At 33.1% G+C, this 23,161-nt stretch overlaps 1 protein-coding gene across 1 annotated transcript in view; it reads left to right on the top strand.

Moving 5' to 3' along the window:
• EYS (eyes shut homolog) overlaps positions 1-23,161 on the top strand; it is a gene marked incomplete at its 5' end in the record, with an annotated part of 1,607,607 nt that overhangs the window by 76,009 nt on the left and 1,508,437 nt on the right. The window contains 3 exon segments of the mRNA XM_081294994.1: positions 11,823-12,206; positions 16,171-16,364; positions 18,581-18,639. Coding sequence (XP_081151120.1) covers positions 11,823-12,206; positions 16,171-16,364; positions 18,581-18,639 — 637 coding nt within the window.

The raw sequence follows: 23,161 nt of genomic DNA, 5'->3' as shown, positions 1-23,161 counted from the left end.
AGTTTTATTTTTTCATCAATTTTTGAACTGGGTAGCCTAAGGAGATTTCACTAAGTATACCAGTGCATTGATTTGGACAAAGATAGTAAATTATGATTTGGTATGTTTCTCTCAGTGTGTAAGATTTAGGAAAAAGTGTTGAATTAAAATGTTGGTCTGGCTTATTGAAATGACATTAATTAGCAACAGTCTTGGCAATTTTTAAAAGCTTAATTTTGGATATACATGGTAGTGTGTGGTTCTCTTTTAAAAATTTTCAGGCGATTTAATGTAACTTAATACTACTTTAGGAACTTCAGAACATAGAAAGTGGCTTAATGATCCTGAAAAAATATCTTCTGTGGAAGCTTTTATATTATTAAGATCCTATTTTCAGTTTTGTGTGAGCAAGTTTTTCTAGTGTAGGAAGATATAAAGATGTGAAATTTTGTGAATTGTATCTTAAACTTGTATCATAATTTTCAACTTCCAAACCTGAAAATTGTGACTTATGGTTAAAATGCCTTAGACATGGAGTTTCTGCTCAAAATTCCGGTTTTCCCAGTTCCTTCCAGACCTCAGCCAGGACTTAAGTTGATATGCAAATAGAAGAAGCCTGGAGCACTCAGTAGGAGACAGATCTGAGGCCCAAGGGAAAAAAAAAAAGGGTAAAGGTGTCTTTTACCTGAACTCAAACTAGATTAAACCAAAGAGTAAATTGTATGGCATTTACTAATTACTGGCTGGTCATTTTTTTTCTAGGACTTTTGCCTTTTCTTAGATTCTATGTTTTTTTGGAGCTCATGATTTTTATCCTACAGACAAGTTAATGTTTTTCTGATAAGTTCTATTTTTGATCAACTGGAGTTTTTTTAAACATTGCAATGAGATTTCACCTGAGAAAGCTGCAAGGACTTTTGTGTTATGTGTTACACTTGTGTTACGTGTTGTATGTCAGTATGTCTGTGTGTATGTCCATATATCATGCAGTGATATGGCAATTGACAGATGAGGAGCCCTCATGAAAAATTAAAAATGGATCCAAATATCTTTGATTCACGTGATTCAAATGGCTCAATTTAAATTGGGTAAACAGATGAAAGTAAAGATGTCTTTAAAATTAAGCTTATAAGTTTTTCTAGGTGTTCAAAAAGGCCCTAATACAATGTTGATGTCTATGAAATAATCTGCTTAAATTCAAAAGTTTACAAGTATTGTTTCAAAATGTGAACAGAAGGAGGTTAACAGATAAAAAAAGAAACTAAAAGGTTCTAGATAAGAGTCTATATGATTAAGTAATTAAGAGGGTTTAAGTAAGTGATAAAGAAGTTCTGTGTAAGTTGGTTATAAGTGTAAGTTTTTGAGCAAGTAATCTTAAAGAAATTAAACAACTGGTTAAACAAGTGCTGTTGTTTTAGAAAATTGTGCTATGTTATTTCTTTAAAAGCTAAACTTGGTTAATATAAAAACATCAATGTAATTGGTGCTATTAATGTGTTCATATCTTCCAGGTATACAAGTCTGTAAGGTAGAAGCTTTAGAAAGAGCATTATATCAAGCTGGTGTTCTAAAATTGTATGGTAATTTTAGTCTTAAAAGAAAAACATGTTGGAAATTTATTTATCATTTGTGTTCTATAACTGTACTTATTATCAATAAGTTATGTAAAGTTCCATGTTACTTTTTACACTGAGATACAATTTAAATGTATTTTAAGTTAATGAGAGCCTAATCTATGTAAAGGTTTTATTGCAAAACACAAAAGTACTTTGCTACTTTTCTAGAAAAGGTTAAAAGCTTTCAGCCTTTCTTTAATTCATGTTTTAGATGTGATATTATGTTGTGTTAGCTGATATTCATGTGAACTTGAGCAACAATTTATGTAGGCTTTGTAAAATGATGTCTAAAAAGGCAAAGATCAGTTTCAGAACTATAGTATTTAAGATTTATGAAGAACCCCACCTTACTTGAGATAAGGCTCTATGTCCCATCTCACTACATGTGAAAGTGACTATGAAAGAAGTATGCCAGATTTCAGTACATTTAAGGTTGTGTCCAAAAGTTGGCAGGATCTCAAACAGGGGATATACTCCACCAAAATTCAAGGTAGCTATTATATGAACTAAATGTATTTACTCTTGATAATTTTATTTTGTAGCTTTCTTATAAATGATTTAAGATTGCCTGTTAATGTTTTGCAGAGGTACTGATTTAAGAACTCACAACCTGGGTTAATTTAAGACAAGAAGTTATCACCTACAGGATAGAGAGATAGACATTAAAGCTCAGTGCTCTTAATATAAGACTGTTAACTTATTTGCTAGATGTTTAAGATTAAGTTTTAAAATTAAAAATTTGGCTCTTGCCCTCTGAGTCAGTCTGAATCAGGGAATAGGGGACTTCTTCAAAGGGCTCTGCAACTCTAGGCCACATAACCTCCTGATCAGGGAGATTAATGAGACCAGTGGAGGACAGAAAGCCAATCAGTGTATTTGCTGTGAAGAGGAGGGTCATCAGAAAAGGGAGACATCCCTGATGCTTCCGAGGGAAGCCACGTGGTCAAGCAAGGCCTGGACCCATCCTAGCGCAAATGGCACTAGCAGAACTGAGAAGCTGCTGTGAAGTTCCTGAGGACTCCCAGGGTAACTCAGCTGACTGTTAACAATAGATAGAAACAAAAGTCAGTTTGACTTGCTTCATCTTAAACACTTAGCAAAGACAGTCAAAGCCAAAACACAGCTATTCCTGGACATTTTAATAATAATGATAGTTAAATGTAACTTCCATAAATAAGTAAACTGGAGGCTGCAAAAGAGATTCTCAGACAGGAATGCCTGATAATTATCAAAAGGAACTGCCAGAGTAGTTTTTAGCTTAAGGCCTTTATTTCTAACCAACACAGGTAGGCTTAATGTTTGCTAGTATGGTTATCCAGCCCTAAGTATCAGAATTAAAGATTTCTATTAGACACAGGTCATACTAGTAAAAGGATTTTGCAAGATCAGATAATATTAAATTATTAAACTATATCATAAGGGAAGGACAACTGTAACCCTAAAAGTTAAATGTTGTGTTTACATCCCTGACATTTCTGGCAATGTGACAAATATCCTTAAAGATTTACATGCTGGGATAGAAGCCATGTCCTCAGCAACTTTGTCATGGAGACAATATCTTAGCTCCTGGTTCTTGGTACTTCCTGGTGGTAAACATTGTTAGTCTTTGTCTTTGCCATCATACTCATTGGCATATTCCTGTGCTATGGGATTTATTGCTGCATCAATATGGTTCCAGTACTAATGAATTCTTGTTTCTCTTTTGGACCACCCATCACTCAAATGGCCCTCCAGCCTATCATGGGCCACTTGATAGACCTGACTTTTAAAGGGGGACTCCAAACTGCTTGCCCCAACATTGCCCCTTTTGTCAGCCTGAAGAAGCCAGACAGATCTTCTTTGCCCCCTTCCCTTACAGCAGTAAGGAGTTCCCAAATTAGAAGGGGGAATGAAGCCAGATTTAAAATTAGGTAGTCAGTGTAGTTAGGTAAATCGGGTCTAATATCGAGTGAAATCTAAAATGGAGGCCATGCTGAGAATGACTCAGGGAAAACACAGGACAACTCATGGAATGTTAATGAAGTCCCAAAAAGGCCCTAGGCCAAAGTCCACCTCAAAGAAACAGCCCCCAACAGATTTGGAGATAGCCCATCCCAGAGAAGTGATAAGCCCATCCCAAAAGTCCTTCCTGCCCGTTTGGCCCACCTGTGTCCTAACCCTTCCCACCTACATTCCATCACCAAAACTATAAAAAGGGGAAACAACCACACTTCCACGGATTCCACCTCTTGGGTCCCCTTCTTCCTCTGGGAGAAGTCTTTTCTGCTGTCCTTTAATAAACTTCTAATTTCTACTCTGAAAAAAAAAAAAAAAAACATGATTCCTTTCCAAAGGTTGTAAAGAGGTGGAGCAAATGACCCACTGATATCAGTGGTCTCTATTTCTGAGGTTTTCCTTATGAAAAAGTTCTTTCTTGCTATTTTTTTTCTCCAATTTACCTGGAATTAGTTGTGATAAAATCCCTTCTTTAATTCATTAGGTGGGTATAGGCATTTTAAATCAATAATTTACCAATAAGATTATTTTAATTGTCAGAAAGATTATAACATTAGTTCCAGGGAATTGGACCACCGTTTTCTGAACTCTAATTTTCTTAATTACTACAATAATGTGTTCTTATGTATGGATACAGAAATTGAAAGGACAGAACTTGTACCTCAGGGGTAGAGCACTTGCCTCACATGCATGAGGCACTGGGTTCAATCCTCAGCACCACATAAAAATAAGTAAATAAAATAAAGATATTGTGTCCATCTACAACTAGTCTGTGTGTGTGTGTGTGCATGTATGTGTGTGTATACATGTGTGTAAATATATACACAGGTATGTATACATATATACATATATGCACATATATATACACATATGGATAAGTACACTTTTAAAAAAGAAATTGATAGGGCAATAGGAACTATGCATATATTAATTGACTGATAGGAAAGCATTAATATGATTAGGTAATTGTTATTTTTCTACTTCATTGTTAGGCTAGTATTTCTTTACAGGAAGCATATTCAATTGAGTAAAATAGCATACTTCCACTGCAGAGGAAGAATATTATTTAATATAAAGTAAATAAAATACATAATTTTTTCACTTTAATTTCTATCATAGTAAAGATAAAAGCATAATATATATGATGAATTGAAAATTGATTGACCCTTAGATTCCCACTTATATTAATCACAAAGAAGTTTTATTTCTGCTCCAAACTTGCAAAAGAGATGACATGTCAGGTTAAAACTCCTTTGTTTTCTTCAAAATTGGAATTTCTTAATCTTTTTCACTGGTTATAAATTTTAAGTTTTTATATTTTTATTTTCATTGAAATAAAATTAATAATTATGCAATATTTTAAAATGCCATGAATAATTTGAACTATTGATTCTGTTCAAATTGTTTAATTTTGCTCTGTATTTCTTGAGCTACTTTTTTTTTTCAGGGTACTTAATCCTTCTTACTAAATAGGCTATGATTTTAAGAGACATTGTATTTTGCTTCCCTGAAATACTGCATGATTTATAGTTGCTTTGTGTGTCTGTCCATAGAAAACATAACAAAACAATGTAGTACTCTATTCAAATTCATCATTGGCTTGCAGGGAACATATTTCATACTATTTTAATAAGTCTAAAATGGAAAGATGTATCACCTACATTTGTTTTTACCCTCTAGTAATTATTTTTATATAGAACATTTTTAATGTCCCATATTTTGATATGAAGTGGTTTATTTTCTCATAGTGACCCATACAAACACTAAAATGAAGAAATAAGAATAGAAACCATATATTCTAGGGCACAGCAATCCATAACCATGAATAGTCCAGTTTACCTTTATTCCTATCATTGTATTTCCTCACTGACCCCTCTTGTCCCATTAATTTAAAAAATGCCACAAATTTTGTGCATGACAGAACCTCAATTTTGGTAAAATGTTTTGTAGCAGTCATGTTGAATTAAAAAATGCACCTCAAAACTAAATGTGTTTCTTGCTCAGAAAAAAAAAAAAAACACACTACTATCTCTTTGAGATAGATTCTTTCAAAGACATGACTCAGGTATCCATTGCTAGAATATTTTAAATGTACAAACTAGAACATGAGGCTTCCAGAGAGTCATCACATGAAAAAAGAGACTTGAAGGGATGTTTGTCAATACTTAAGAGCTTTGACCTGGACACCTAACATTTCTAACATTTCATTGGTGAGAATAATGATATAAAGAGTGACTGAAAAGTTCAGAGGATGTATGGAATAATCAGTGTGCTCCACTCTTTCTGATACATGTTTTAAAAACAAATCAGGTCGTCACTATATATGTAGATACCAGTGCAGACTGCTGCTTCACTGTTTGGTGCAGCACCTCTGGTCATCATGGATCTATCCTATCGCCCCTTGATACTTTGCATCAGTTTTGTAGTAATTCTATTTTTATTTCAGACTCACAAAAAAACGTGTCCACACCATCATGTCTGATTTGTGGTATTACCCAGAGGATAATGAAAAGGAGTTAATAAGGAAACGTAAAGTTGGACACTAGAAGAGCTGACTATATAGTCCACTTCCTGGACAACAGACTAACTCATCACAAATGATCACCTTGCCCTGAGGTCACACTAGTTTCAGGGAACCATTTATTTCCCCCTCAACAAAAGTGTCCAAATATATCTCGTCCATCAGCATCCAGGCCTTAAGGTTCTGAGTCTCAGAGAAGAGCTTCTTTTCTTCTCTTTGAATCTTCACTTCTTTGTAGCAGTACTAATCTTCTGTGATGGATGACAGTTCCAATGCCCATTCTCCTCTGAGCAATTCTCTTTTCTTCAAAATCTGCTTTTCCCCAAACTTCCATTAGGGCAATATTATCAAGTAACCTAGAGTATATGTCCTTGAATATTGCCATTTTTTTTCTGAAATAATAGCACACATGAAACTTTATAAGAACAATTGAATTTGAGTTTCGGAAATCACAATTTGATCTGTAAAACTCCTAAACCACATGTATATAAAAATAACAACAATAGCAACACAGTCACACTAAATTTGTTATTCTTTATAATATTAATTACCCATGTAACATTGCTTTTTAAATTTTTGTTTGTTGTGATATAACAGGACATTATCTAAAACAGTGAATAAGTTTGTTTTTATAAATGTCTTTTTCATAAAACATTAGCATTGGGACCTAGTCTTTAGAGAAAAGCTCTTAAACATGAAACCAAGAGCACAATGGACCAAAGAATACATCCATAAAATCTGAAGTCATCAAAATAAAATAAATTTAACTTAAACATTAAAAATGTGAAAAGGCAAATCACAAACTTCCAAACCACCTATGTGATAAAAAACCCCTATCTTTATGAAGAATTATATAAATTAATTAGTTAAAAAATCCATTGGAAAAATAGGCAAAAGACATAAAGAGACAATTTACTAATGAGGCTATTAGAATTACAAATAAGCACATGAAAAGATGTACTTTGTCAGGATGTGTTACTACTCATCTATTAAAAGAGCTAAAATGAAAAAAAAAATAATGACAACACCAAATGCTGGTGAGCCTAAGGAATAAATGGATATATCATACATTGCTACAGGAAATGTATAATGGTACAAACACTCTGCAAAACAATTTGACAATTTTTTAAAAACTAAACAAATATTTACCACATGACTCAGTAATCTTACTTTCAGAAATGTTTTCCAGGGGAATAAAATTCTACTTCCACACTGAAATCTTATATTTATGGTAGCATTATTAGTTTCTTAGGCACTTTGGATTGCTATAACAAATTAATGCAAATTGAGTTGTTTAAGTAACATTTGTTTCTCATCGTTCTGGAAGCTTCAAAATCCAAAATCAAGGTGCTGATAAATATATGTTGTCTGCTGAGTCCCTATATGGTAGGCAGATGGATATCCATTTATTCTGTCCTCACAGGGTAGATCTGAGAAGGGAAGCTTCCTCATCTCTTCTCGTGGGGGCATTAATCCTATACAAGACTGCTCCACTCTCATGATCTAATTACCTCTCAACACTAACCCATCCCATTGAAAATGAGTTGTCAACCTAAGAATGAAGACAGCACAAGCATTTAATCCATAGCAATCTGTAATAGCAAAAAAAAAAAGTAAAAATTCAAATACACATTTTTTTTTTCTTTGATGCTCAGGTTTAGAATTTTTGGTTGTTGTTTAATTTGTAAATATGTCTGGATTCTTCAAAGCTTTCTACTGTTTCTGTTTAATTTAACCCTAAGAGAGTTGAAGAGCATGTATGATAAGATTTTAATTTCTTTAGATGTATTGAAACTCGTTTTCTGGCCATGCCTGTGTGTTGATATATTGTCTATCAATAGACTTGGGAAAAGTTGGGGGCTGGCACTTGAAGCAGTGGGTGAGTAGTTGCCTCTTTAAGTTTTACAACCTAGGAATGTTATTTTTCCCAATTAGTTCTCAGCCTAAGATCACCGGAAAAGAATTAATAAAAAAATTGAAGCCTAAGACTGGGGTCCTCACTGCAGTTTTTATAGGACCTGGATCAACAGGTATCTAATTGCAGAGTTGAAAAGCATGTTTGATGATGTTCCACAAATTGTCCTGAGGTACACCATAGTGACAATAAGAGCAGCTACCATGGTGGCTGATAAGCCTTGTGTATCTGTGAATAGCTAGGTTCCAAGAGCAAATTTCACTCTATTAAGCCTCTTAGTCTGAATAAGACTTTGGACAATTCATATATTGCAGAGAGAGCTGAATGTGGAACTATCTGACTCCCTGCTAAGGTAGTATACTTGTTTCTAGGAATTAAAGAAAAGCATTTATAATTCAATTTTATAAACCTTGCCAGCCAATTCATGGCACTACCCAAGAACAGCTAGTATATAATTTTTAAAAATCTAATTTGATTATATCAAACTAATTCATTATCTTGTGAATAGGAACACCATGAAATATTTAGCTATGAAGGATTAAGTAACTGAGCAACTCCATGCAAGCCAAAAGATATCACTTAGATAATAATGTTAATTCATTTGGACTTTGAATGGTGTGTTAAATTCTGAAGTATAAAATCACAAAGATGATATAAAATTTTAAGTGATACCACTACTGGAATTAGTATGTTAAAGTGACTCAACTTTTAATTTTAAGAAATTAGTGTATAAATATTTATTTTGGTCACACAAAAAGGTATTAAATGTATATTTATCAATGTGTTGATATATTAATAAGTTTCTTATTAACTAAACAGAGAATAGCTGTTAATTATATTAATTGTATTAAGTGACACAAATATTACAATCATGGTGAATTTTTTAAAAGACACCACACTATAAGCACTTAATGCTTGCCATTTTCAAAGTAACTACAACCATATTTCTTTGATAAATTTCTTAAAACAAACCTAGGATTTATTTAAAAAAACATTATTATTCACTTTTATGTTAGAGTCTGTAAACAAGTCTGGATGGCACCTGGCAAAATGCCAGAGGGAGTGGTTTGTGAAGTAAGGCCAGTGAGCTATTAAGTGTGGAGATTTCTTATTGGTTGACTGATGTATCTAGTTTATGCTAATTAAGATAAGCTGTGTGGAATGTATAAATACAGCTACTGTCCTACAATAAATGGCTTCCACTCCTGCTGTATCAACGTGCACAAGTTGTTCGTCAACCCCCGGTTATTTTGCTGCACCCAGACTTTTATATTTTAATTTTCTTTTAACTAAAAAATTAGCCACAGCTTAAGTAGCTCAGCTAGCAATGACTGGCTATTTAATGGCAAATTAATAATAAAAATTTGTGCACATCATCTAATACTATATAAACTCCAAGCTCTTTTCACCACACACAATACCCACTAGATTAGTCCTATAAAAAGTTAGAAGACTTAATTTTTAGTATTAGTTACTATTTCTACTCTACAATACAACATTATGTTGTCCATATTATATGTAAAGTATTAAGACACACACAAACACACACATATGTACACTCTCACACACATTGATTTGTCTTCTTTTACAAAGTTTTCATCAAATGTTTGTTTACTCTTTGGAGATATTTGTTGTAGCAATTTCCATAGTAATCCTTAGGGTAAAATAATAAATAATGAAGTGCCTTTTTTAGCATTTTGTTTTGAAACAACATCTTATATAACTATAATAAAACATCTGAACTATGAAATTGACATTTGCAGAGTGTGTGAGGATACTTTAATATCATTTTATAGCAAAAATTCAGGAAATTACCACCACTATCGAAATAGAGAATCATTTCATTATTAAAAACACCTGTAATCCCTGTAGCTCAGTAGGCTGAGCAAGGAGGATTGCAAGTTCAAAGCCAGCCTCAGCAATTTAGTGAGGTCCTAAGCAACTTAGCCAGACCCTGTCTCAAAATAAAGATTAAAATGGGCTGGGAATATGGTTCAGTGGTTAGGTGCTTTGGGGTTCAATATCTGATATCAAAAGAAAAAAAATTCTCTCTCATGCTACCTATTTACATTTTTTACCTATCCTATCTTCCACTAACATCCCTAGCCATTGACAACTCTTAATTTTATCCTTTATTATAGTTTGGTTATGTGAATATATTATGCAATATCTCAATTTGTTGAAATCAACTTTTGTCTCTAAATACTATGTCTTCAATAGATGTCTAAGTTTTTTTTTTTTTGTGTGTGTGTGTGTGTGTGTGTAACTGATGTATGGTATTCTATGGTATCAATGTACCATAGTTTAACTATTCACTTACAAGACATTTTATTTGCTCTAGTTTTACACTCTTACAGATAACTGTATACTAAATGTTTATATGTTAAATATCTAAAGTCTTATAAGATGAGGGCCACACTTAAAAATAATATTTTATGTTTAGAGTTTTTGATAAATGGATAGATTGTAGTTGTTTTTTTTTTGCCATAGAGGGAAAAACAGGTAAATATGTGAGATTGTGCTTGTGTTAATTGATTTCACTATAGTAGGCATTTTTCTATCTCTCTCTATATTAATTTCTATATCTATATGTGTATACAAAGATATATATATATATATATATATATATATATATATATATATATATATATGAAATCATGTTGTAGATCATGAATATACACAATTAAATTTATGTTAAAAATATTTGGAACTGCAAAGAATCTATGCACCAGTCAAAACGATTATGGGGAAAAAAGAGAAAACGTGAGTTGATTGTTCCATTTCAAGACTTTATATCTATACTTATCTGAGCACTGTGAAATTCCATATGGAAACTTACAGAGATCAATGTGACAAACTTTAGAGAGCAGAAATCAGCTCTATGATTAAGGCCTGTCAATTTTAAATAAAATAAGAAAGGGGTAGACTTAAAAACGTGTCTGGAACCATTGAAAATTTGTATTTTAGAAAATATAATAACAAATTACTATCTCATACTTATTTAATGGATCAGAGACCTAAGTATAACAGCTAAAATTATAAGACATCTAAAAACACCATGACAATATTTTTCTGACTATAAATTAAGCAAAGAGTTATCAGATATTATACTAAATCATGTAAAAGAAAATAGTACCAATTGGTCTTAAATAAAGAATACAATTATACATTAGACTTAATCAAATCAAATTTTGTTATCCAAAAGTCACCAAGTTGAAAATGAAAAGGTAAGCCAAGGAGACAGTATTTTCAGGTGGCATATATCATAAATAACTAGCATCTGGAATATACAAAGAACCTATTAAAAACATGTATTCAATAATAACAAAACAGATAAATCGCTCTCTCACCAATGGAAATGTGCTAAAATTGGCTTCTAGTAATATGTATTTATCATTAGATAAATACATTTTTATTAAATTAGCAAAATAATTTCAAAAACATAAAATAATCTATATATTTGCCAAAGTTATTGGGTTATAATTTTCAGTATGCAAATCCCTTGATATGGAAGTAATACTACAATAAGCCTGTTTAAGGAATCCATTCACAATTGCTGCAGCCTCTGATTCTGCTTGTTCCAGCCTGTGGTCACCTGGAGGTCTCTTCTCTGGGCACAGCCTGGGTTACCTCTGACATGAACTCTGAATTCCAAGGCTGCCTCTATGGTTGCTGCTGAAGTCACCTGTCAATCAAATGCCGCCTGTACCTCTATCACCATTGGTGCCGCCTCTGATTCCATTGCTGCCAGCCTGAGATCACCTGGATGTCTTGTTTCTGGGTACTACTGCCACAGGAGACACCACTGCCCTGGATGCAACTGAAGCCAACACTGCTGCTGACCCCTGGAGATCACTTAGTGACACTGCCCCACAGCTGCCATGGCTACTACTGACACACAGACTGCTGCCAACAACCACAGCAGCTACCCCTGCTACCATGGCCTACAGGACTTCTTTCAGGGAAGACTTCAGGTTTGGTTGCATGTGGCTGTACCCATTTTGGGACACCAGCCAGAAACTGGTTCCTGGGTTCCAGCAGGTTTACCACCATAAGAGCCTGTGTCTGGGGACTCTAGCTGAGACTTGCAGATCCAGTGTGGGGGTGCCTGCAGGTTTGGGGGAACCTGGCATCTTTCTGCTGAGAGTGCTGGTGGCCCTTGTCTTGCTGCTGCATCTCGGTTTGGTCATTTGCATGAGTGTATCCTGGTGGTCTCTCTGCAAGTAGGAGCAGCATTGAGATCTTGGAACTACAGTGTCACTGAGCCTGAGGTATCTGAAGCCTAAATTGTTGAGATAAGAGACTTGGTTTGAGAGGACAAATCTAGGTTTGGTGATCTCGAGAGATGTCAGAGAGAGGGCTGACAAACTGTTGAACATGACAGAGACAGTTTGACTTTCCTGAAAGATTTATTTTATTTTTTGATTCACTAATCTCTATCATATTTCCAAATATCATATTTCCAAAAAGACAGGATGTCTTTTATGCATCAATGTGTAGAGAACAATGATATATGAATGGTGTTTTGCATTTTTTTGTATTCTTATGTCTTTAATTTTTTTTTTTGTTCATATTCTTCCTCTCTCTTGTCTATTTTCTTTCCAACTTTTTTCCAACCAACAGTTAATCTCTGTAGGTTTCTCTTCTACTCTTCCTGTGAATTTTTACTTCTAGCTTCTCTCTTAATCCCTTGCAAATATCCCATACTACATTACTGCTGTTCTCTCATCTACCATTTGAAACTGTAAATTGTTTTAACAACTATTCTGTTTGTACTATAGATGGTTATTGAACTCATTATTTTGGTTTAATATGAGAAAGCAGTTAGATGCCTTAGTGGGAGCTATTAGGTTTAAGGCTATATATTGTGTACACTGAGTGCTGTTGATATTCATCTCATCAGTAAAGTTGAATAAAACACTGGAAACCTCAGAGACACTATAGGTCTACAAGGTAGATTTCATTCTGCCTTAGATCTATACTTTTAGGTGGGAAAACACTCTAATAACATGAAAGAACAAGGGAATAAAGCACTCCAAAAAACCAAGATGATTCAACAACAGAAGCTACTGATAACACAATAAAAGTAATGTTCAAGAAAGAGTTCAGATTGTATATAGTTAAATTTATATGTGAAGTAAAGCATAGTATAAGGAGTGAAATCAAATAAAAAAATACAGGAAGTGAAAGACCACTTCAATAAAAGTTAGAGATCATGAAAAATAAAAAAGGAGAGCTCCTTAAAATGAAGGAATCAGTAAACCAAATTATAAATTCAATAGAAATCACCTCCAACAGACTATATTATTTGGAATACAGAACCTCAAACAATGAAGACAAAATATGTAATCTTGAAAGTAGAGTTGAACCTGCAGAAACAATGTAAAGAAACCATGAACAGAATATCCAAGAATTATAGGATAACATGAAAAGAACAAATTTAAGAGTTATTGGAATAGATGAAGGAGCAGAGATATAAACCAAAGGAATGCACACTATTTTCAATGATATAACAGCAGAAAATTTCCCAAACCTAAAAATGGAATGAAAAGTCAAATACAAGGGGCTTATAGGACCCCACATATACAAAATTACAGAAGACCCACACTAAGACACATTATAATGAGAATGACTAACACAGAATAAAGATAAAATCTTAAAGGCTGTGAGAAAAAAAAAAATCAAATTACGTATAGGGGGAAACCAATTCAGATCTCAACTGATTTCTCAACCCAGATCCTCAAAACTAGGAGGTCCTTGAATAATATATTTCAAGCTCTGAAAGAAAATGGATGCCAATCAAAAATTTTATATAAAGAAAAATTAAGTTTCAGATTTGCAGATTAAATTAACACATGCCATGATAAACAAAGATTATAAGAATTCACAACTAGAAAGCCTACACTACAGAGCATTCTCAACAAAATATTCCAGGAGGATGAAGTGGAAAAAAAAGTGAAAACCAGCAAAGGGAGGACCTACACTTAAGGGACTTTCAACTAAATGAGAAACTAAGACAAATCAAAAAGCAGAAATAAATCAAAATGACAGGGAATACAAATAATATCTCAATAATAACCTTGCATGTTAATAGCCTAAACTCATCAATCAAAAGACATATACTGGCAGATTGTATTAAAAAGCAAGAACCAACAATATGCTGTCTTCAAGAGACTCACCACATGGACAAAGACAACCACAGGCTGAAGGTGAAAGGATGGGAAAAAACTTATTACTCGTATGGATTGCGTAAACAAGCAGGGGTTTCCATTCTCATTTCAGATAAAGTAGACTTCAAACCAAAGTTAATCAGAGAGACAAAGAAGGACATTTTATACTTCTTAAGGGAAGTATACATGAGTAGGACATAACACTTATAAATATTTATTCCCTAAAGAGTAGCATCTATATACATCAAACAAACACTTCTCAATTTTAAAAGTGAAATAGACCACAAAACAATAGTACTGGGTGACTTTAACACACCTCTCTCACTACTGGACAGATCTTCCAAACAAAAACCAGAGAAGAAAATTATATAACTAAATAATACAAGCAATAACTTAAACTTAACAGACATATATAGAATATTTCATCCATCAATGAGCAAATATGCTTTCTTCTCAGCAGCACATGGCTCCTTCTCTAAAATAGACCATATTTATGCCCCAAATCAACTCTTAGTAAATACGTAAAAACAAAGATAATACCCTGCATTCTGTCAAACAACAACTGATCAACAATTGTATAAAAAAGTGTTTCAACATCTCTAGCAATTAGAGAAATGCAAATCAAAACTACTCTAAGATGTCCTGTCACTCCTATCAGAATGGCAATCATCAAGAATACAGGCAACAATAAATGTTGGTGAAGATGTGGTGAGAAAGGTATACTCATACATTGCTGGTGGGACTGCAAATTGGGGCAACAACTATGGAAAGCAGCAGGGAGATTCCTCAGAAAATTGTGATTGGAACAACCATTTGACTCAGCTGTCCCACTCCTTGGTTTATACCCAAAGGACTTAAAATTCTCTTTTTCCCTCTCTGCCCCCAATCCCTCTCTGTGTATGTCTCTGTCTCTGTTTCTATATGTGATTTTTCAAGGTCCATAGTGACACAAGGCCTATAGTGACACAGCCACATCAATGTTTATAGCAACTGGATTCATAATGGCTAGTCTATGGAACCAACCTAGATGCCCCTCAATCAATGAATGGATAAAGATAATGTAGTATATATACTCAATGGAATATTACTCAGCTTTAAAGAAGAGTGAAATTATGGCATTTGCTAGTAAATGGTTGGAGCTGGAGAATATCATGCTAAGCAAAATAGGCCAATCCCTCAAAATGCAAATGTTAATTCACAATAAGGCAGGGGGCACTAAGAAAGAATGACATTACCTTAGAAAAGGTAGAGGGAAGTGATCAGAGGAGATGAGAGGGGATGTGGGGATAGGAAATATAGTAGAATGGAACAGACATTATTACTCTATGTATATATGTGTCTACATGACTCATATGATTCTGCAACATGTACACTCAGAAAAATGAAAAATTATATCCCATCTATGTATGCTGTATCAAAGTACATAAAAGGGGGTGGGGTTGTGGCTCAGAGGTATAGCGCTCACCTAGCATGTGTGAGGCACTGGGTTTGATCCTCAGCACCACATAGAGTAAAATGAAGACATTGTGTCCACCTATAACTAAAAATAAATATTAAAATAGTGCATGAGGGCTGGGGATGTGGCTCAAGCAGTAATGTGCTCGCCTGGCATGCATGGGGCGCTGGGTTCGATCCTCAGCACCACATAAAAATAAAATAAAGATGTTGTGTCCACCAAAAACTGAAAAATAAATATTAAAAAATTCTCTCTCTCTTTAAAAAAAATAGTGCATGAATGCATTCTACTGTCATGTATAACTAATTAAATTTTTAAAAATAATTAAAAATTACAAAAATAAAAACACATACAATTCTGTACCAAAAAAGAATCCATGCATTTTAGACTGTTTTCTATAATGACTTTCGTTTTCTTTTTCTATAATGACTTTCTCTTCATATTTTCTCTTTTTCTTTTTCCCTTTCCTCCCAATCCCTCTCTGTGTATGTCTCTGTTTCTATATGTGATTTTTCAAGGCCCATTCTGTGAGGAACTCATGAAACCTCCTAATCCTTATTCTCACTGGGAAGAAAAAAATTGGAAAAAATGCTGCTCTGCTTATGTCTGCGAATGCCCAAAAGAACTTCTCAGTCAAAACTGTGAAACTGATGTCATTGAATGTTCTGAAGCAGCACGTCAGATTGGCACTGACTGTGTCAATACACCAAATGTAAGTCTGAATGTAGGGAATGAGAGAGAAGTTTAAATGAAATTCAGTACTCAAATTACATATGAAAATTGCATATAAAATTTTCATTAAATTATAATTTTAAAACATAGGAAAGCCAGAAAATATACTTGTTCACTTTCCTTTTTCCCATTTATATAGAAACCCCAATTTTAAAACACTGCTCAGTCTCATTTTGTGCTCTTCCACCTGTATTCTCCCTCAGGAACAACATAATTTTACATACTTTCCAGTTTTCATTATTTCTTTTAATTTTTTCTTCTCTTTTGATTACATGATATTTTCACACTTTATTAATTGAATATTTCAATTAAGTAGACAAATTGTTTGTTAACCATTCTCACAGACCACTCCATTTTACTACTAATCATATTTGCCACTAACTCTTAAAAATCTTTTGGAGTTAATTTTTCGAATTTCACAACTCTTTATCACCAACAGTGTTTAAATGGAACTTTCTTCTTGGAACAATGTCCATTCTATTAACAATATTTTGGTCAAGCCATTACTGAGAAGTTTTAGTTTAATTATACAAGGCATATAATAAAAGATAAAGGCCTACAATAGTATTATTTTGTAATTCACCTATAATTTTTTGAAAAACACCTAACCAGTTGTCATTAACCTATGTTAAAAGAAACATCAGCATTAAGAGATTTTAGTGGGAAGAACACTAAGACATTCTTGTAACAATCAAAACAATTATACTTGTAAGGGGAAATTAGGTCCTCCACTCTGCCTCCCCAAAGCATGTCTATGTCCTAATCTCAGGAATATGTATCAACTCTATGTTACATAAGAAGGGGAAACTAAGATGGCAAATAGAATCAAGACTGCTGGTCAGCTGATTACATCACAGACTATCTAAACAGGACTGGTGTAATTACCAGTCCTTTAAAGAGGAAGAGGGAGAAAAAGTATTACAGTCAGGGAGAGGTTTGAAGATGTTGCAATTCTGGTTTTGGAGTTGAAAGAAGGGACCATAAATGAAGACTGAGGGCAGCTTCTAGAAACCAGGAAAGTCAAGAAAATATTATCTCCTGTAAGTTCCAGAAGGAACATAACTGGCATCTTGATTTTAGCACAGTGACATTCTGTTCGGATTTATGACCTCTGAAACTACAGGATAATAAATTTTTATTTCTTTAAGCTACTAAGTTTGTAAAAATGTTTTCTACACATAAAAATTTGTTATATGAAAATTTATTAGTAGGATCACTTGAAAAATTTTATTCTGAATCTGAGAATAAGAACAATTAAACACTCTAACTTTACTAGTTATGAGTTTCTTAAGAAGTGATCCTCAAAGGATGTTTGCTTAACTATTAATTCGTAAAAGTACTTTAACTCTTACTTGTTCTTGTGTTATTCATTATTATGTTTGAAAGAACATGTTTTATTATAAATAATTTTGAAGACACTTTATCATTTCCACCATCACCATGCAATAACCTTAGGCAAACTCTGTATATTTCATATTTAGGTGTTTTTCTTTAGGGGATGAAGTACCAGGGATTGAACTTGGGGACACTCAACCACCACATCCCTAGCTCTGTTTTGTATTTTATTTAGAGACAGGGTCTCACTAAGTTGCTTAGTGCCTCACTTTTGCTGAGGCTGGCTTTGAACTCACAATCCTCCTGCCTCAGCCTCCCAAGCTGCTGAGATTACAGGCATGCGCAATTGCTCCCAGCTAGTTTTTTTTTTTTTAATGAGTATTATTTAATTGGATTCCACAAAGAAGAAACACAATCATCTACTTCAAGTTCATAGGCATTTTATCTTAGAATTACTTAAATACTATTATAAGTTTGAAAATGATGATGATGATAAAGGAGAAAAAGGAGGTAAAGAAAAGAGGACAAGAGGAGGAAGAAAAGTTATGAATAGTGCCTATAGACTACAGGGGCAATAACAGATAAGTTCATCAAATTTAGTTTTACTTTTGTCTTTACCTAATAACACATGTATAGATTTATAACATTACAATCTTCTATTTTCTAAGTATAATCACATCAAATTTAAATGGCTTAAGACAATTATATCATTATTATCTCTATAGTTCTGTGAATTAACATGTCTCAGCTAAGAGGTTCTTTCTTGGTCCTAGTTTCTCATGAAGTTACAGTCAAAAAGTATCTGGAACTGCAGTTTATCTCGAAAGATTGCTTTTTCACCTGTTTGGTGGCTTATGTTAGGTATCAGCTGAGTCTTTAGCTGGAGCAAACAGCCATAATCCTAAGGAAGACTTCTTCAGGTGACCTGGGGTTCCTTAGAGCATGATGATTGGATTCCAAGTGAACATCCCCAAATACATGGAACTGCAGGACCTTTATATCTGGCCTTGCTTAGTCACATAACACCACTTTTCAATAGTCACAGCCTTGTGTTCAATGCAGAAATGCATAGTCTCCAACAGGGGATTGTTGGTTTCACCTAGGCGAAAGAGTTTGTGAATGGGGAGATATGTGACATGTTAGAAAATAGAACATCCCATGTTACAGCACACAAAACAACTTCCACATTTTCTTTAACAATTTCCTTCTCTTTCCAGGCAAGAAATCATTCATTATTTTTCAAATATCCAAAACCTTTGTAAAAATATTTTTAATCTTTAATTTAATTCCTAGGATGTTGTGTGCAACTCTTCATTAATACATTCAGGAAAGTTATGCAAGATAAATGAAACATCACATAATTCATTTTCCTGGAAGGGTAATGTTGCATGTATTAAATGTGAAGAAGACTACCAATACAGGTATAATTACTTTTCTGCTTGTTTTAATACAATATTTAAGAATATTAAGTCATTTGTACAAAATAATATGAGTTTCTGATTTTACTTTTGATTAATATCTTATACTCATTTAATGTTAGAATAAAAATATTTGCATATTCTCTACTAATTTTGGTGTTAATTTTAAATAAGTTTTTATGGAATTCTCAAAAATGATTTGGGCAAGAAGTTATAATATAAATATTATATTTTATAATGGAAGTTTTAAGGTAAATGAAAATATTTGAAGAAGAAATGTGAATCCCTACCATATTATTTTTCTTTTACACATATAGTGTTAAAATTTGAAAGAGTAACCACCTCTTCCTCTAATTCACAAACCTCAGGTAATGGTTGTTAGTTAGGGTCTAGTCAGACTTTTAGGTGGTAGCACTTACTTTTTTGCCAAAAATTACACATTTGTAAATGATATTCTGGCATATAATTTTAGTTCACTTTAAATAGCTTTATAGGTGTTTTCTCACACCATTAAAAATACAATTTGTACTGTTCACACTTGCTTGAGTTTTATCTCGCTGCTTAAAGAAAGTTCTGTTGGACTTTATTAAAGAACAGTAAATAACCTCACAATTTTAGAGTATTTATAAAATTAGAAAATTAAAAGCTGGGGTATAATGTAGCCTTAAATACACCAAAAGAAGCATCATAGATATATATTGCACAGTACATTCATGAATTTTAAAGCAGCAGAAATTCAAAATTTCTAAAAAAAAATAAGTTGTTGAAAAGTGACTTTTCACAAAACGATGAAGAGAAGAAACTTCATCATTAGATCTTGGATGGTCTAATCCATTGAACAACTTTGTGCACGTATTGGTGTGTTTTATCAACACACCAATAAATGCAATTAGTATTATTTCAAAAAAAATGGCTTTTTAATTTATTATTTTTGGTTCTTTGCCTAATAGTGCTGGCATATTTGTGAATCTACTTAGGAAAATGATCAGCTTTAGCAAATATAGCCACCACTATGCTAATATAGGTAAATATACATTCATCTATAATTATTGGTTTTATTATTTTACAATAAAGGGTTTATTTTATTAACCCTTATTAACATTATCCTGGCAGTTTAGAATGCAGTTTCGTTTTAAAATAAATAATCAAGAGATAAATTAGATAACAAGATGCATGGTTGTCATCTCTTAGTTTATTGTTCTGATAATTAATGGATTTAATTTTAAAATAATGTAATTTGATCTGAAATCTTTTGCTAATGAGTTTTAGTTAATATGGGTGCTATAGAAATTCAAATTTGATTTTACAAAACTGAAAGAAAAAAATACCTCAAGTAAGTAGGTTAGGTTTGAAAACTTACTCATAAGAGTTACATGAGTTACTCTCTGTATTCTGAGATTGTCCATACTATTAAAATAGATACTAGTATTGCTGTATGTATATACATGGCCATATAACCAATGTGATTTGCAACCTGTACACTTGGAAAAATGAGAAATTATACCCCATTTGACTCAAATGTATGATATGTCAAGATCATTGTATTGTAACAAGCAACTAATAATAAAAAAAGAATTTGAAGTACATATGGCCATGCCAACTCAATTTGAAACACTGTCCCTTACTTCTTCTCTTGACTAAGAGAAGAAGCAAAATATGGAAAGTAACAGAAAAGTAAGAACAAAATTGGTCCAACAAGGCAGAAGCAACGTTCTATTTTGAATTATAAATGAAAAGTAAAGCCTCAGAAATCAATAAGAATGTGATAAAAATTTTGGACACAATTATGTAAAAATGTGGATGTGTAACCGATGTGATTCTGCAATCTGTATTTGGGGTAAAATTGGGAGTTCATAACCAACTTGAATCTAATGTATGAAATATGATATGTCAAGGGCTTTGTAATGTTTAGAACAACCAATAAAAATAAAAAAAATAAAAAAAATAAAATTAAAAAAATAAAAAAATAAAAAATTTACTGTATGATTAATTTACTATTTCTGGAAAATTCTATTTTGATTCTTCTACTAACTTATTGAGGGTAACTTTCTTTCACTTTCCAATAAAATATTGATTTTGCTTTTTTTAAAAAAAAAATTTGGACACAAATGCAGAATTTTCAACTCCTAACCTTCTTTCCCCCAATTTATCAATGACAAACTCTGTTAACTCTTGTTAACACTGACTTGGGTGAAGCAAAGGAATTAATATAAATTTAAAAAGCATGAAGATAAAATGATAACAAAATTAGTTTAAAAATATATTTTTCTTTTTTCATAGTAGATGAATAAAATCAGTGAAAAACATCAGCAAAAATCTCAAAACTATTGACTTAAATGATTTTACATTAAGAATTTATCTGTATATTGCTGATTTAGAAGCTATGCTTTTCTAGATCAGTGACTAAACTTTTAACTGAATTAGAACTTCCTGAATGACTGTTTAGAACACAAATCCTTGTTCTTGTTCCTAAGGAATCTAATTTAGAAAGTCTGGAGTAGGGATTGTAAAGGTGCGCTTCTGTCAAACTCTCAAGAAATGCTAGTGCTGCTGTAGATTCCACCCTTAAGAATTGCTAGTCAATATAAACTCTAGCAGCATCATACAGAATATCTGCTTATGCATTTTACCCTAGATTACCTTCTTCAGAAAGATATTGAAACACCAGTTTGAGACAATATTGGCCCTAGTAACAAAAAGCATCACTGTCAGAAAGGAGTTAATTTCCACTTGTGAGTGCAAACCAGTAATTCTCTTACCACTTAAATGGCTGAAAGCTCAGGGGATCTATGTATACTTCACATACAATTTTATTATTATGAGCAGTAAGAGTAGGGAAAAGAAAACACAACATCAAAAATGGCATTGCTGGGTGTAGCTGGCAAATAAGTAGAATCTGATAGAAAAGGAACAGGAGCAACTAAGGTTGTACAGACATTGGACCAGCGGAACACAAATTTATTGATTTCCAAAAAACATGGAAGTGTGTTTTGGTTAGTGCTATCAGTACTTTGAATGATAGGTTGAAAATAAAATGAAGTTTGTGAGTTACAATCATTACAAAAAAATGAAACAAATGATGTAAAACAATTTTCCTAATATACAAAGTAAATTAGCTATGATTCTTCCAGATAGTTCTCTCAAATATAGCAGCATAGGAGGGTTGAATTAAAAGACTAATGATTATGGGAAGAACCAATAGAAACCAATAGCAAATGTTTAATCAGCCTGTTCTCATAAATAATCTGGAGCTATTATCCTTTTCTATGTCAAAGGGGCAAGCAAAGAGTACAATTACTAGGAACCAAAGAAAGAATTATATCTGTATTTGTATACAATATTTTAACATGAACTGTGAACTCATAGAAATGCTCACAGTTATGTCTAAGCTACAGTCTGGTTGTGAGGAAGTTAAGGGAATAAACACTTGGATTTTCTGAACTTTTGCTGCTGCTCCATTTAGTAGTGTCTCATTACAACCACTGGTCAGCATCCTGAAATACAGTGCAGATAGAGGGGAATGAAAAAGACTACATAGTACCTAAATCAAAGGTAAGCAATCAAGATAATGTATTTCAAGATATAAAACTCTAGAGAGGATTATGCTAAGGGGTGAAGAAGAAATCAGTGTCATGGAAGGGGTAAACCACGGAGCAGATATTCTTAGATTCTATGATGTGTTCATGTTTACCTGTCTGCTGGCCTCTGAGAAGCAGAATCCTAGATACATCCTTTAAGAGGTAGCCATTCATCTTCGTAAAATTGTATTTTGATATGTATGAGAAGCTGCCCTTAAACCACACAAGCTTGTGACCAGAAGACAGGCCCACACTTACCTCAAAATTGGCTGCTTAATAAGGTCATTCCTACTGAATGTTATGATGTAGAAACTTTCAGTCATTTCCTGTACCAGCACTTCACAGAGAAATGGGAAAAAAGGAATTAGAAAATTCCTCCTTCTAGTTTCTGCCATCTTTCCATTCTGGCTACAAAAGTGAAAAAAAAGCTGTGAAATATTGTAAAA

This window comes from Spermophilus citellus (genome assembly GCF_964194105.1).
Source record: "Spermophilus citellus genome assembly, chromosome: 5".
Lineage (NCBI taxonomy): Eukaryota > Metazoa > Chordata > Mammalia > Rodentia > Sciuridae > Spermophilus > Spermophilus citellus.
This window is presented reverse-complemented; position numbering and strand designations above follow the sequence as displayed.